Source organism: Etheostoma cragini, chromosome 12 (assembly GCF_013103735.1).
Source record: "Etheostoma cragini isolate CJK2018 chromosome 12, CSU_Ecrag_1.0, whole genome shotgun sequence".
Lineage (NCBI taxonomy): Eukaryota > Metazoa > Chordata > Actinopteri > Perciformes > Percidae > Etheostoma > Etheostoma cragini.
The window spans coordinates 18,553,442-18,568,663 of NC_048418.1; the positions used below are offsets into that span (position 1 = coordinate 18,553,442).

Sequence of the window (15,222 nt, forward strand, 5' to 3'; positions counted from 1 at the left end):
TTATGGACAGGATATCGAGGCGTAGTCGGGGCGGGGAGGGGTTGCAGTTCGGTGGGCTCGGGATATCATCGCTGCTTTTTGCGGATGATGTGGTCCTGATGGCATCATCATCGGCCTGTGACCTTCAGCACTTACTGGATCGGTTCGCAGCCGAGTGTGAAGCGGCTGGGATGAGGATCAGCACCTCTAAATCTGAGGCCATGGTTCTCAGCAGGAAACCGATGGAGTGCTTTCTTCGGGTAGGGGGTGAGTCCTTACCCCAAGTGAAGGAGTTTAAGTACCTTGGCGTCTTGGGGGGACCATGGAGCGTGACCATGGAGCGTGAGATTGGTCGGAGAATCGGAGCAGCGGGTGCAATATTACATTCCGTTTATCGCACCGTTGTGACGAAAAGAGAGCTGAGCCAGAAGGCAAAGCTCTCGATCTACCGGGCAATTTTCGTTCCTACCCTCACCTATGGTCATGAAGGCTGGGTCATGACCGAAAGAACGAGATCCAGGGTACAAGCGGCCGAAATGGGTTTCCTCAGGAGGGTGGCTGGCGTCTCCCTTAGAGATAGGATGAGAAGCTCAGTCATCCGAGAGGAGCTTGGAGTAGAGCCGCTGCTCCTTCGCGTCGAAAGGAGCCAGTTGAGGTGGTTCGGGCATCTGGTAAGGATGCCTCCTGGGCGCCTCCCTAGGGAGGTGTTCCAGGCACGTCCAGCTGGGAGGAGGCCTCGGGGAAGACCCAGGACTAGGTGGAGAGATTATATCTCCAACCTGGCCTGAGAACGCCTCGGGATCCCCCAGTCGGAGCTGGTTGATGTGGCTCGGGAAAGGGAAGTTTGGGGTCCCCTACTGGAGCTGCTGCCCCCGCAACCCAACTAGGATAAGCGGATGAAGATGGATGGATGGATGGATATACATATCTTGAGTGTTTTTTGTACCCAATAATCAACAGTGGTGGTTAACTTGCAACATGGGCTTTAAGCTATCCCAGCATACACAAGGCTCCTGGGGTGAGGAGGTCTCCACGTTGTGACAAAGATAGGATACGTTTTGTCTAACTTTCCACTACCACCTAGCTTGATGATGATTCTGATGAACTGATTCTAGCGTTTGCTTTGAAAGGATGATGCTGTAATGTTGTTTACATGATTATTGCCTTCAGTGGTTGGCACCCTAAAATGTGTCCACCCTCCCACTTACGCTAATTCTTTTCTTTTGAAAAGTCCCAAACTGGAAGTAAATAAACGAGACGCTAATGAGAAAGTGTCAGGCTGTTTTGTCAAGGACAAAGCAAGGCGTATATTTGTATTGTTTAGCACAGGGGTGGGCAATTAATTTTCTCAAGGGCCACATGACATACAGGGATTGTTGTGGAGGGGCGGCCCATAGGCTAAACTCAATTCTGTCCAAAATTAATTTTATCTCTTTATATAAAGGAGTAAATTTGAGGTCGTAATGAGCTCAGGGCATGCGGTATTCTGGCACCGTGCCGGATCTCCTGCATGCGGCCATGAGGAAAAAATAAAAATAAAAACATATTTTGGGAACTTGCATGCTGTTTGCACAAATGTGGGGGTTTGCTCCTCGGCGCAGTGGCCGCGTGTTTGACTCCGGCCTGCGGCCCTTTGCTGCATGTCGTCGTCCCCCCCCTTTCATGTCTTCATCTGTTCTGTGGAAATGGAGGCCTAGAATGCCACAAAAAAATAAACTAAAAAAGAACCGGCTGTTTAATATTTTAAAGTAGGGCGGGTCTTTGCCAAAAAGTGAGAGGGCGGTGTGGTCTCCTGGAGACCGTCTCCAAGGCAAAGTTAATCAAACATGTAGATAAAAGCCGTTTCTCAATGTCAAGGGTCCTTCCTTGGTTGGACTAGTCCTTTCAAGTCAGGTCCTGAAGAGGCTAGGTCAGAGTCCTCCTTAGCATTCAGAGAACATATACAATGGAACGGTTTAGCAAGTGTCATTGCATGCTTGCGTCATTGAATTTGTTTTGCTGCCTTCACTTCTGCCCTGCATTTCAAAACACTAGCCATCTGTTCTCCTCAAACTAAGCACACAGCTTTACCTTTTACTTCAGTAAATTCATACTTTGAAGTCCATGTGTGGTTAAAAACTTGGTTCTCTGTATCCGCCTTTTTTCCCCATGATCTGACATTTTTTAGGGATAACAGCTCATTTACGTCCATAATCACATCTCGTGAGCTCAATTTGCAGCCATCTGGGGTGGCAGTAGCTCAGTCTGTAGGGAGTTGGGTTGGGAATCGGAGGGTCACTGGTTCAAGTCCCCATACAGACCAAAAAGTATGGAGTGTGGATTGGTGGCTGGAGAGATGCACTCCACCTCCTCTGGAGCAAGGCACCGTACCCCCCAACCGCTCAGGGCGCTGGTTCAGCTGGCAGCCCACTCACTCTGACATCTGTCCATTAGTGCATGTATAGGTCCTGAGCATGTGTGTGTATTTCAGGCCTGTGTGTGATTACTAACAAAGTGTGTACACAGAGTGTAAATTGTAATTTCCCCACTGGGGATTAATAAACAAATTAAAATGCCCAAGTCTGATTAAGCACCAAGCTGTTAGGGCCACAAGGTTATGTTACATTTATTATTGTTTGTATTTTGAGAAACTCTGTAGTGTGCCGTTGGATGGTTTTGCCATGTTGGAGAATATGTTACAAGTTTTCAAGCGAAGCTACGGCCTGTAGTTTCTGTTGCCCGGCTATGAGCCTGTTTTGTAACGTCACATGAAACGGCGTTTTAATTGAGAAATACTACAGGGAAGTGGACGTAAAGGAATGTGTAAAAGAAACAGCATTTTACATATTAATTTCACGTTTAATAATAATTTATGTTGATGTCTGCTAATAGAGTTAATACATATGGGAAGTTTAATACATACAGCATAAAAACACTCAAGTGTAGACTGTCAAATTAAAGGAAAAAGGGTTTAAATTAGACACGTCATGTTGTATGTAAAGTAAAAGTATTTGGTTATTTATTTTTTCAACTCTTACGGTGATTCAAGATATTTAAACTGTGTTTAAGGAATGTTTTCAAACTAGCCTACAAAAAGACAAGAAAGCTTCTTGAAGCATCAGTGAAAGGACAGCCAGCCCATTATTCAGCCAGTGACTTTCCAGTAAAGTTACTCAATATTTAAAACTTACAACTTCCCTTCTACAGATAGTGAAAACTGGTCATCTAGTTTAAACCATATCAACCATTAGTTTATTATATGTGATGCCGTTTTATAGGACTGTAGGACACGACTGTATTTCCTCACTCTTTGTAAAATGGGCTGTATGCGTCTCCGGTTGCCTGGCATGCTGAAGGCAGTTGTTTGGTGTCTGTGTGAGGATCTTTTCTCTCAGCGCTACATGTACACACCTCTGTATGATTCACATTGACAGAGCTGAGAATGGACGCCTCCGGCCCCGTGCTGGCTGGCTGCTACTATAGCTGCTGTTAACAATAATATATCTACTGTTACTGTCTACCGTTCCCTACCCTGAGTCTTGCTGTACCGAATAGTTCAGTACATTAGGAGAAGAACATCAAGGCTGAGTTACAGTAGATTAACTACTAGGGTAACCTAATATAGTGTTAGGTCGAGGAGTGTAAACAAGGATGCTAATGGACATATGTTTGAAAAAGGACTTATAAGAAAAAAAATCACATACACCATGTCTGCCTATTAGTGTTAAATGTTATTTATTAAAAGTGAATCAAAACAAGATATTGATTTTTTTATACTGTATTACCTGGATTTTTTAATGTGACACTTTCCAAGTAAGGGTGCCCACCTTAAAACTACACTGTGTCAACTACACTGCCGAGGTCAAGTACATGCCCTTGGTACGCGCTTGCACTTAAAGGATATCTTACATCTCGTCCTGAAAACATAAAATCATGTTAAACCAAATTATTTTAAGTTTTCTTTAAGTCAGTTTTCAATTAAATTATGTTATTAGACACCGTTTGTATAAAAGTAGACATTTTTTTATGTAAAAGGGAGATAAGTCATTTTACTTCTAATGGATTATTTTTGAACCAATGGCAAAAATATTTTAAAGAGATTCTTTTGAAAATAAAATATTTCCGTTCAAACTTTAAACTGGAAAATTGCATCTTAAATCTGCATAAAGAACATGTAGAAGAGGCCATTAGACATATTTTTCTTTGCCCCTTACTGAAAGTATAACTATATAAATAAATATAGGCTGATATACAGTGGTGTGAAAAAGTGTTTGCCCCCTTCCTCATTTCCTGTTCCTTTGCATGTTTGTCACACTTAAGTGTTTTGGAACATCAAACCAATTTAAACAATAGTCTAGGACAACACAAGTAAACACAAAATGCAATTTGTAAATGAAGGTGTTTATTATTAAAGGTGAAAAAAAAGCCTAACCATCATGGCCCTGTGTGAAAACATACTATAACTGTGGTTGTCCACACCTGAGTTCAATTTCTCTAGCCACACCCAGGCTTGATTATTGCCCCACCTGTTCACAATCAAGGCATCACTTAAATAGGAGCTGCTTGACACAGTAAGGTCCACCAGAAGATCCTTAAAAGCTACACATCATGCCAAGACCCAAAGAAATTCAGGAACAATTGAGAAAGAAAGTAATTGAGATCTATCAGTCTGGAAAGGGTTATAAAGCCATTTCCGAAGCTTTGGGAATCCAGCGAACCACAGTGAGAGCCATTATCCACAAATGGCGAAGACATGGAACAGTGGTGAACCTTCCCAGGAGTGGCCGGCCGCCCAAAATTACCCCAAGAGCGCAGTGACGACTCATCCAAGAGGTCACAAAAGACCCCACAACAACGTCCAAAGGAGTGCAGGCCTCACTTGCCTCAGTTAAGCTCAGTGTTCATGCCTCCACCATCAGGAAAAGACTGGGCAAAAATGGCCTTCATGGCAGAGTTCCAAGGAGAAAACCACTGCTGAGCAAAAAGAACATCAAAGCTTGTCTCAATTTCTCCACAACACATCTTGATGATCCCCAAGACTTTTGGGACAACATTCTGTGGACCGATGAGACAAAAGTGGAATTCTTTGGAAGGTGTGTGTCCAAGTATATCTGGCGTAGAAGGAACACTGCATTTCATAAAAGGAACATTATACCAACATTAAAATATGTTGGTGGTAGTTTGATGGTCTGGGGCTGTTTTGCTGCTTCAGGACCTGAAAGACTTGCCGTGATAAAAGGAACTATGAATTCTGCTGTGTACCAAGAGATCCTGAAGGAGAATGTCCGACCATCTGTTCGTGTACTCAAGCTGAAACGAACTTGGGTTCTGCAGCAGGACAATGATCCTAAACACACCAGCAAGTCCACCACCGAATGGCTGAAGAAAAACAAAATGAAGACTTTGGAGTGGTCTAGCCAAAGTCCTGACCTGAATCCTATTGAGATGTTGTGGTATGACCTTAAAAAGGCCGTTCATGCTCGAAAACCCTCTAATGTAACTGAATTAGGACAATTCTGCAAAGATGATTGGGCCAAAATTCCTCCAGGACGCTGTAAAAGCCTCATTTCACGTTATCGCAAATGCTCGGTTGCAGTTGTTGCTGCTAAGGGTGGCCCAACCAGTCATTAGGTTTAGGGGGCAATCACTTTTTCACACAGGGCCATGATGGTTTGGATTTATTTTCACCTTTAATAATAAACACCTTCATTTACAAATTGCATTTTGTGTTTACTTGTGTTGTCTTGACTATTGTTTAAATTGGTTTGATGTTCCAAAACACTTAAGTGTGACAAACATGCAAAGGAACAGGAAATGAGGAAGGGGGCAAACACTTTTTCACACCACTGTACATCCAACTTCTAATTCTGCTGTTATTTGTGCCCACTATTTCCCAGACTTTCTCAAAATATCTAAAAGACACACTAAAAGTAATTTGTGTGAAGTGGACTAGATCTGTATGATTTGGTGGAAATGACACACTTCATTGGAAGTGGTGAAATTGCACTGCAAGGCAGAGCTGGCCATTTTCTGCAGGAAAGTGCTATGTAGGAAAAACGTACACTCTTAAGAAGATGTCAGGGCTCGACTGAATTTGTGATGGAGCTTACCCCACAGACCGCAGTGGACATATGTGGGCTTGCACTAGAGGTTCCATTTATTTTCGCATGAAAGGATGTATTTCTTTCACTCTCTGTGACAGCTGCAGAACATTTCCGGTTAAGCTTGTGTTACATTTGCCAAACTCATACATAAAACTCAATTCATATACCGGATGGGAGGTGTCACAGGATCTGCAGTTGTGCCAGTTGTAGCAAGTGTACCATTTAATGTTTGAGTATGGCAGAAAATGTTTAATTCATGCATTGCCAAATTTTCTTAAGAAAGCTTTTTGTTCTTATTAAACAATTGATGCCAACTTTTCCTACAACAAAACTAGTGTATGTGTGGCCGTACTGAAAATAAAATCCAGGGTTGTGATTGTATTTGTTGTTCATTTTTAGGTGGTAAAATTGTAACAATCCCCAAATACTCTCGGCAAAGGGAAAGTACAACGCGTAAAATTAAGGAAACGGGCGTCTCTCTGATATTAATAAAATAAGGTTGTGTTCACCCTACCCCTGCTACTCAATCAAACCGCTACTATGTCATCCACCACAACCCCTTAAATACCGTTAAGTGACAGTAATAACCTTGTCCACTGACGAAGTACAACATAGATTTGAGTTTCACAAAGTGTATTGAAGCAAAACAAAGCAACGTACTCCTTCATACAAACATATTCATAAACAATCCCGCACATCTAAACCCCTCCACCAGAGAAAAGACCCAATGTCCCACTGTTCAGAAATAATCCGGATAAACAAAAGTCCTCCTCCTTTGAAACCAAACCACGAACACAAACAAAAAGATGTCGGGTGAAGCGTGGCGAGAGCCGCCGTCAATATGAGTTGACGGGTAACTTACGCGACCTCGCCAAGTCCGATTAAAAGAAGGGTGGAGGCAGTAGACCAGAATGTCTTCCAATTGATAATCCACTGAGAAAAAGTAAACCATTTATCCCGCGGTGTATCCCATCTGGCAGGCCTGCAAAAAACCAGAGCCCTCCTCAATCGTGACCGCCTCTCCCCGAAGTCTCTCTCTCCTCGATTGATCAGCTGATTCCAAATCGTCACAAACACATCCCCTTTATACCCCCGCCTACACAAACCACTCATAATGTATACAAATGACAGTCTGCAAACAATCCGTGGTCCCAGCTCAGGCCTCAGATAACACAGCTTATTATATCTACAAGTGACAGCAAAAAACAAATACACATAATGCATGTTCCCCATCACATAAAGAAAAAGCTGCACATGAAGATGGTATGGGTGACCATTACAAAGTATATAGTTGTCCTTTGTCATCTATGTATTTTAGATAATGCTTTTGTCAAATGTGCTAAGCAGTTTAACATTCCCACCCTGAAATACGTAACTAAAAACTCATTGTTTCACATTAAATTACAGAACTGTGAAAACACATCGGCGTGATGTAATTACATTTACTTTGTATCTGAACAGTTGTTTTGCGTGCTTCTTTTCTTACCTTCTCTGTGAACTTAAGGGAAGCTAACCTCTAAATTCTTCATAGCTTGCTATCCATTGGGTCTTGTACTCTATTTGCCAGATGTTATTTTTGGCAAACTGTTTGGATTTTTCCCTTGGAAAGATACATAATACATGTTGTCTCTTTCACCCTGCAAAGGCAGGTTTGAACCTAAAAGACCCTAAAATGACTCTCAGACCAGGCCAGTAAAATAAAAAGATAAAGTTTACCCTGGGTCAAAAACTGGAAAAAAGTCAAAACCCGGCAGGGGGGAGAGATGAGGCAAATGTATCCAAGAGGGGATCCGGCCAGAGAGCAAGAGTCCAAAAGGCTGGCAGAGAAAATGGCTGGAACGCTGAGGCAGGAGCACAGAGACAATCTGGTGGGGAATTTTAATGGCCGTGGGCCAGAATATAAGGCACTGGGCTAATGAGGAAGTGGGAACAGGTGTGTGAGGGAGGGGTTTCTGCAGGGCAGGTGGGAGTGGCAGGATCTGAATGGACCGGACATGGCAGTACGTGGCAGGGGGAAAAAACAGACAGCAAAAATGTTCCCCACTTCTGTCCTTAACTCTCTATCTTGCTTCCCCTTTTTTCCCGCTTTTGATTCTCTCCTCTCTCTCTTATTAGGTGGTGAGGTAGCGACCCCAAGGTTCACCCAGTATTTCCGCGGCAGCCTGTCAGGACTGACAATCCGACCAGGCCGCATTGAAACCCAGAAGGTTATTTCCTGTTTGCAGGCTTGCAAAGAAGGCCTTGATATCAACTCCCTTGAAAGCCTTGCTAAGGACATCAAGGTGGGTGGAAACACAAACGCACACACACAGACACACACTCTCTCTCACTCCACACTTTCACCTATGGTTGGTACTAGTACAGTTACTGCTGCCACCTTAGCTGTGCTGCCCAGGAATCATATGTCCCTTTTTAGGGGGCTTTCACACCTTCCTGGTTTGGTCCAGACTTTCGGACGTTTCACTTTCATCCTAACCAAAATTACAGGTGCGAAGCCTCCCACAGACCCCGGTCCAGACCAAACAGCCTTAAATTTTGTCCAACCAAAAGAGGTAGTCTCGAACCAGATCAAACTGAACCATGGTCCAGTTTATCCCTAGTGTTTATCCCCCCATTTTTTGAGGATGGTTCTGACTTTCGGACTAAATCCGGGATGCTCTGGCGGGCTATTTTTGTGTTATAAGACCAGAGAAGCTCCTTAAGGAACAGCTCGGTGCTTGGTGAGTATGTGAAAGAGAGCGTGATGGTTAATGCACTCAGAGCAGACAGCTGTTGACTATCAGCGAAGAATTAAGCAGTTTATTTGTTAAGTCTTAGTCATAGTTTGTCACTGAATAAATGCTGCAGTTCCTCAAACACAAGTAAAGTTTCTGTCTTTCTTCTCAACAACGTAAAAACGCAAAGGGCAGTGGAAGCACGAGGAGAGCAAAAGAAAGGAAAAACTCAAAAGAACTGACACTTAAGAGAGAATGGAGGACGGGGAAGCCCTTCAAACCAAAAATTACAACTATAGGGAGATGCAGCTCACGTTTGTGATGAGGACAGGACGTAGTTATGTAAAACATGAACCTTAGTCCGGATCTTGGTTCAGACTTTCAGATGTGAAAGCCCCCTTAAGCAGTACAGATGCTACTCTATAACACACATCCTTTAATATCAAACAGTCTAGTAAAACAAATTGATCTACATGTCTTTCCCAACTAAGATTAAACACAAATAACGTAAACACAAATGTTTGAATCTGGAGATTTGGAAGTTTCTTTGAGGGCAAATAGTGTTGTGTTTGTGTGTCCAGTTCCATTTTAACCCTGCCCAGTCTGTGCTGGTGGTGGAGGGAGAGGATCTGGACAGCATCAACACAGCCATGACTAAGGTCTCCTACATAAACTCTCGCCAGTTCCCTACACCTGGCCTCCGACGTCTACACATCACAACCACAGTGCGGTAAGTGCTCATCGACTACTCACTCTTTGACTTGTATTTAACATCCAGCAAATTTTATTTTTTAAAAACACCAAAACCTTTATTGTGTTGTATTCAGTGTCATTAGATTTAGAACGTAGCCACTGTAAACAGCAGAAAACCAATTCTACCTTAAAAATATAATTGGAATATACAGATCTGCTGCTTCATGTCGTGTGTGTGTGTGTGTGTGTGTGTGTGTGTGTGTGTGTGTGTGTGTGTGCGTGTGTGTGTGTGTGTGTGTGTGAACTCTTTGACAAATTTCTTTGACTGTGTGACTAAGGAAGCACATTTCGCAGGTATTCTGTTTGATGCATACATAATATATAAGACAAGTTCATGAACTTACATCACATGATCTACAAACAGACAGAGGAGTGGGGGTTAAAGCATTAAATACAAGCTCTGTCAGATGTGTTGCGTCTGTCTTTGAGCCACAGACAGTGACATGGCAAAGAAGAGATTATTCTAAAATATTAACCCTCATGTTGTCCTCGGGTTAAATTAACCCGTTTTCTTATAACAATGTTCTTTTTAACTACCCAAAATACATATGATTGATTCCACATAACGCTCTTTGGCAAGTACAAATCCCTACTTTGATTAAAGTTATTAAGTTAGTGTTATGTAGTGTTTAATGTCAAAGTATCAAAAGTGTTGAAAAAGAGACAAAAACGTAAGAAAAAGTTAAAACATGTACAGAAAGCGTCAACAAAAGTGTTACATTTTTCAACTTTGATGGGGAGACAACACAAGGGTTAAACCCCTAAACAGACCAGCTAGCAACACACACCTGTGGGTGAACAGAGAGATCTTGCTGCTATCATTTCATTCGTTCTGTTTTTCCTCTGTCTTTGCCTGGGATTCCATTTCTGGATTTAATTTGATTTGAGTTGACTTTGTCCGCTCCCAAGGATGGTGATGTCAGTTGGTCTGAAAGGCCAACATTTATCCAAAGCACATTATCTTGACAGCTGCTAGCCGCATGGTTATGAAATCTAATTACAAACACTTTGGTCCAGAACAGTGTATCATGACATGAAAATGCCTGGCTTGCTTAATACTTTTAATGGATAGTTAAAGGATGAATACTCATCTTTTTGGGGAACCCCTGACATTTTCTATAATGCCATCATGAGTCCAAAATCTCCACTCACAGACAGGAAATATTAAAGTGATGGACAGGATATATTTGACTGACAACCTTAATGCGATTTTGCGTGTGTGTGTGTGTTTGTGTGCTTCTCCTCACTCTTAAAGTCTTTGTTCTTCCTCACACAGCTCTGTGCACAATGTGTTATAGTTTGTGTGTGTTTCAGTTGTTTGCTGCGTGTGTGTGTGTGTGTGTGTGTGTGTGTGTGTGTGGTCCCGTCTCCACACCCATCCAGCGCCTGTTCGTTTGTTGAGCAGCGAACGCAGACAGCTCAAATCAGGTTAGGCGTGTGCTGGTCGATAAAGTGAGGCGCAGGAGTTAGGTGAGCAGCTATACAGCATTTCACAGCTCCCCTCAAGATTTACCCAGACATGTTGAGTCTGCCGTCTGTGACTGAAGCGAAAACAAAATGTACATGTAGTCCCATTACACATTAATATTTCTTAAATTCTTCCTGAAAGTGTTGTTACAAATTCTGACGAGCAGCAGGAGGAGTTCAGTGATAATTCAGATAATTTAGCATTTCAATAAGCCTGGCTGAAGACCTTAAACACTAACATCCATATTTGCATAATTTTATATTATTCTCAAATGGAGTATACTCTTCCAGTTTGGGCCAAGGTTGGGGCTTATTGCTTATTCAGACCTCCAAGTGATGCTTCTTTTTATTGCAACATTGTATTGTATTGTAACTTAACTTTTTTGCTGTCTTCTTGATACACTACAGTCGCTTGTGGTAGGAATGCTTCTGTTTACGGTGATGGTTCAGAGTAATTTCACCCTAGGGTCCTTTGCATCACGACCTGGAGCCAAACGACCCCCCATAGGGGGTCAAACAATGGGCGAGTTAGTGTTATCAGCTGACTAGTTTAGTGCAGGCGCTAATGGAACCAACTGTGTATCTCGTAAATTACCCCACCAATAACACCCTAAATGATACCAAGCTTTTACAGTAGTACAAATAGGTTATGTACTTTTAAAAAGATGGATTGGGAAGTTCGCAAGTACACCAGGAGTTTATTTAAATCTGCTAGCTTCTGCTCTATGCTGCTACCGGCAGTAAGACGAGTGCTAAGGGACGGCTACTTCCAATGACTGCAAACATATTTATTAATTTAATGATTAAATAAGGTAGTGTCTCCAAACTTACCTCAATTATAAATTGTCTCCTGCTGTTGAGTAAAATCCTGAGGCAGTTTAGGAAACATTTTTTTATTTAACCAAATATACATTCTGCAGAATAAATGGGGATACCAAAGCAATTACCAAATGAATTCCTGAAGTTACTAAAAAGGTGACTGGCATTAGGGAAGGATTCCTTCTTGCCAGTTAATAGTTTATCACCAGCTGACTCCATTTAACAACCCTTAAGGCCGTTTTATGATTGTGCGTATAATCGACGTAAACGATGGCGTACCCCCACAGATCCCTCTGCGTCAACGCCGTGGCCTGACGCGCACCTCTTGAAAAGCAGCGACGCGGCTTGTTAGCGTTGCATTCTCCCCCCCCCGGTTCTCCTTCTCCATAAACAAGAAATCAAGGAGAGGGTTAACTTTTCCTGCTTCCCATTTCCCAACGTGATCAGAAAGAACAGGGGAAACACTTTGTTTCTCTCACTATGACTCTAGAGTCGCTGCTCACTCTGAAGCTAATCGCCGTCACTCTCTCATTTCTCCTTCGCTCTATCACCCACTACACACACACACACAGTCGGCCCGACGCACACACCAGAGCAGAAGTATAAACATCAGGCCACTTACGTAGGATACGGCAAAAGCTGCGTGGAGCCTCCGCACGACCATAGAACGGCCTTTAGAAATGGCGATCAGTGATTATCCCTTACTGGAAAATGATTTGACATCATGCCCAGTCTGTGCTGGTCAGGTCATGCACCTCATAGGCCCTCAAGATGTATTTCTTAATCAGGATCTTCATAAACGTAATGGGCCAGAAAGTCAAATGAATACCCAAATTATTTACATGAACAATATGTGTATTTGTCCTTGCTATTCTTTTGAAGACAGCAGGACACAGTTGGAAAAAGGTAATGCCACATATGTCCCTGCATCAACCAGGTTTTAGTAACATTTACATTTTATGACAGTTGGTGGTTGTTTGCAAATGTTGCCAGGCTACTGTCATTGAAATCCAACCAAACCCCACCCACACAGTCCTGATGGAGCAGTTTAGTTTAGTAAATTCCTAATAAAATAAATGAAGGTTTTTTGGCCCTCATACTTTAGCTTCGGTTGTTACTTTATTTTTTAACAGTATTTCTAATAAACAAAATAAATAAAAACCTATTTGTCACTTATATTTTTTGCACTTTATGATAATTATTTGTGACGGAGAAGGACACAAATACACGAAAAAGCCAACATGATACAAATAGTTAACTCAAGATAAAAGAAGTGAAGCAGTAACACTGGCGCTGTCCCGTCCTGTAACCTCGCTCCTGTTCTGTGTGCCTGTCAGGTGTTTTGGCGAGGACACGTGTCTCTCCATCCCAGACATCAAGTCAGTGGTTATGGTCCTGCCGCCCAGTGAACCAAGAATCACCATCACAGGATCTAATCGGCTCGTCAGGCCGTCCAGTGACCTGCGGGGCCCGCTGGGTGTGGCACCTTTCAAAGAGCTTCACATCACCAGCACAGTAATGAAGGCAGACAGCTTTGGTGGATGTGAGTGGAGACTGCCTGCACTGTTAAGATGCTCTCACGTCATACCAGCCATGTAGTTATTTTTCAGTTAATGTTAGTGTTTTTCCTTATGTGCCCTGGATATTTACTAATTTTAAGCTGTGATTGGGAAGAAACCTTTTGTGGTGTGAAGTTTTGGACTGATGAACTGAGGCCACTGCCAGAAGTGAGTGTTTCATTTGCATACTAAACTCATTTTGTGTACATGCATACAGCCCGCAGACCAGGTGTGATGGAGGTGATGCATAACCTGGACTACTGCGATGTGCTGGTAATTGGGGAAGAACTGAATCCTGAGAGAGAGAGTCTGGAGATTCATCACAGTGCGTTGTTGGGAAAACACCTGGATGCCACCAACTCCACCTCTGGAATATCAATATATGGTAGGCGAGGCTAACACTGATAGGAGGGACAATGTGTGGCATTAATGTTCTGTGGTTGGAGGACACCTTAAAGTCTTAAAGAAATTCTCTGAAAATGGCTTGCCTTTATTCCAGCAAGAAGGTAAACATTCACTCTTTATGACAGCTGTGAAGGTCCCTGAAATCTGCAGTCATGACACATCAGAGCTGCAAACTGCCATGGTGCTACATGACATATTTTAGTATAACGTGTTTTTCCTGCATGTTACTAGGTGTGGACTCCATGGCTCACTATGAGCAGGCACTGAGACAGGTGCGCTACAGGAACTGGCGACCTGCCACCCTTAGCGAGCGAAGGCTCAGACTCACTTGCTCTGAACTCAATGGGCGTTACACCAGCAATGAGTTGAATTTGGAGGTCAGTTTGCCATATTTTTCAACTCTTTAAAATAAATTAGCTTTCTGATCTACAGTTTATCTAATACCATCAGCTGTCTTTTATGTTTGTTGCTCCTTTTCTCCATTTGCTTTTATCTTGCTTCTAATCTTTCCAATGCTCAGTTAGTTCCTTTCATATCACATACTTACATCATAGTATTGTCTTATTTTTGTGGTTTGACAAATTATGGTCCCCCTTTTTTGCTCTTAATGCTCTTTGTCCCACCTCTGTAGGTCAGCGTTCTTCACCACTCAGCTCCTGTGGAACATGTCAATCATATGGCTGTTCAACCTCAGTACATGAGACCCGTACATCACCCACTCATGATGCACACTCTGAACACACACATGTCAGGTAAGCCACAATTGTAATTTAAATGTAAATTTTGTGAAGATTTGGTGCTGTAAAGATGTTTTAACTGGTCAATCATGTGCTTATTGTATACCAGCTGTAAGCGAAAATCTTTCTTCCTAAAACCAGATGGATTACTTATGTCACATGCATCTAAACCTCTTATTTCATTCCTACAAGGTCAGCTTAAACATACAGTATTGTGCTGTTCTTACGGTACAGTGGTTGGACTCAGAACCTCTTCCACATATGGCAATGGATAATTATAATAGACATCTAGATTTGTTCCGTTTAACTCAGTTCTCATTTCAAATAAGCAGCTATAATGATTAAACTAGAGAATACTCTGGTGTAAACCATTGTCTGAGTTGCTGCATCCCCACATCTAAACAATCAAATTCAAGAGAAAAATGTTTAAAGCTAAAAGAAAGAAGGTCAAAACAGGAAAAGACTAAAGTGGGATTAATGGTATGCGGAGGCACCGAGCTTTCACTGTAGCCTACGTAAGTGGCCTGAAGTTTATAGTTGTGTAGTAAGACTAGCATGTGTGTGTGCTGGGGGAGTGATAATTAGCTTTGGAGCAAGTACTGACTCTGGAGTCATAGTGAGAGGAACAAAGTGTATCCCGTGTGCTTTCTGACCACGGTGGAAAATGTGTAGCAGGAAAAGTTAACCCTCTCCTTGACTTCATGTT

General features: G+C 42.5%; 1 protein-coding gene across 1 annotated transcript in view; it reads left to right on the top strand.

The window, feature by feature from the left end:
- Positions 1 to 15,222, top strand: part of clstn2 (calsyntenin 2) — a 175,810-nt gene that overhangs the window by 157,441 nt on the left and 3,147 nt on the right. The window contains exons 11-16 of the mRNA XM_034886794.1: positions 8,178 to 8,344; positions 9,358 to 9,506; positions 13,153 to 13,358; positions 13,592 to 13,759; positions 14,011 to 14,156; positions 14,411 to 14,531. Of these exons, the coding sequence (XP_034742685.1) occupies positions 8,178 to 8,344; positions 9,358 to 9,506; positions 13,153 to 13,358; positions 13,592 to 13,759; positions 14,011 to 14,156; positions 14,411 to 14,531 (957 nt within the window). The remainder of the gene's footprint in view (positions 1 to 8,177; positions 8,345 to 9,357; positions 9,507 to 13,152; positions 13,359 to 13,591; positions 13,760 to 14,010; positions 14,157 to 14,410; positions 14,532 to 15,222) is intronic.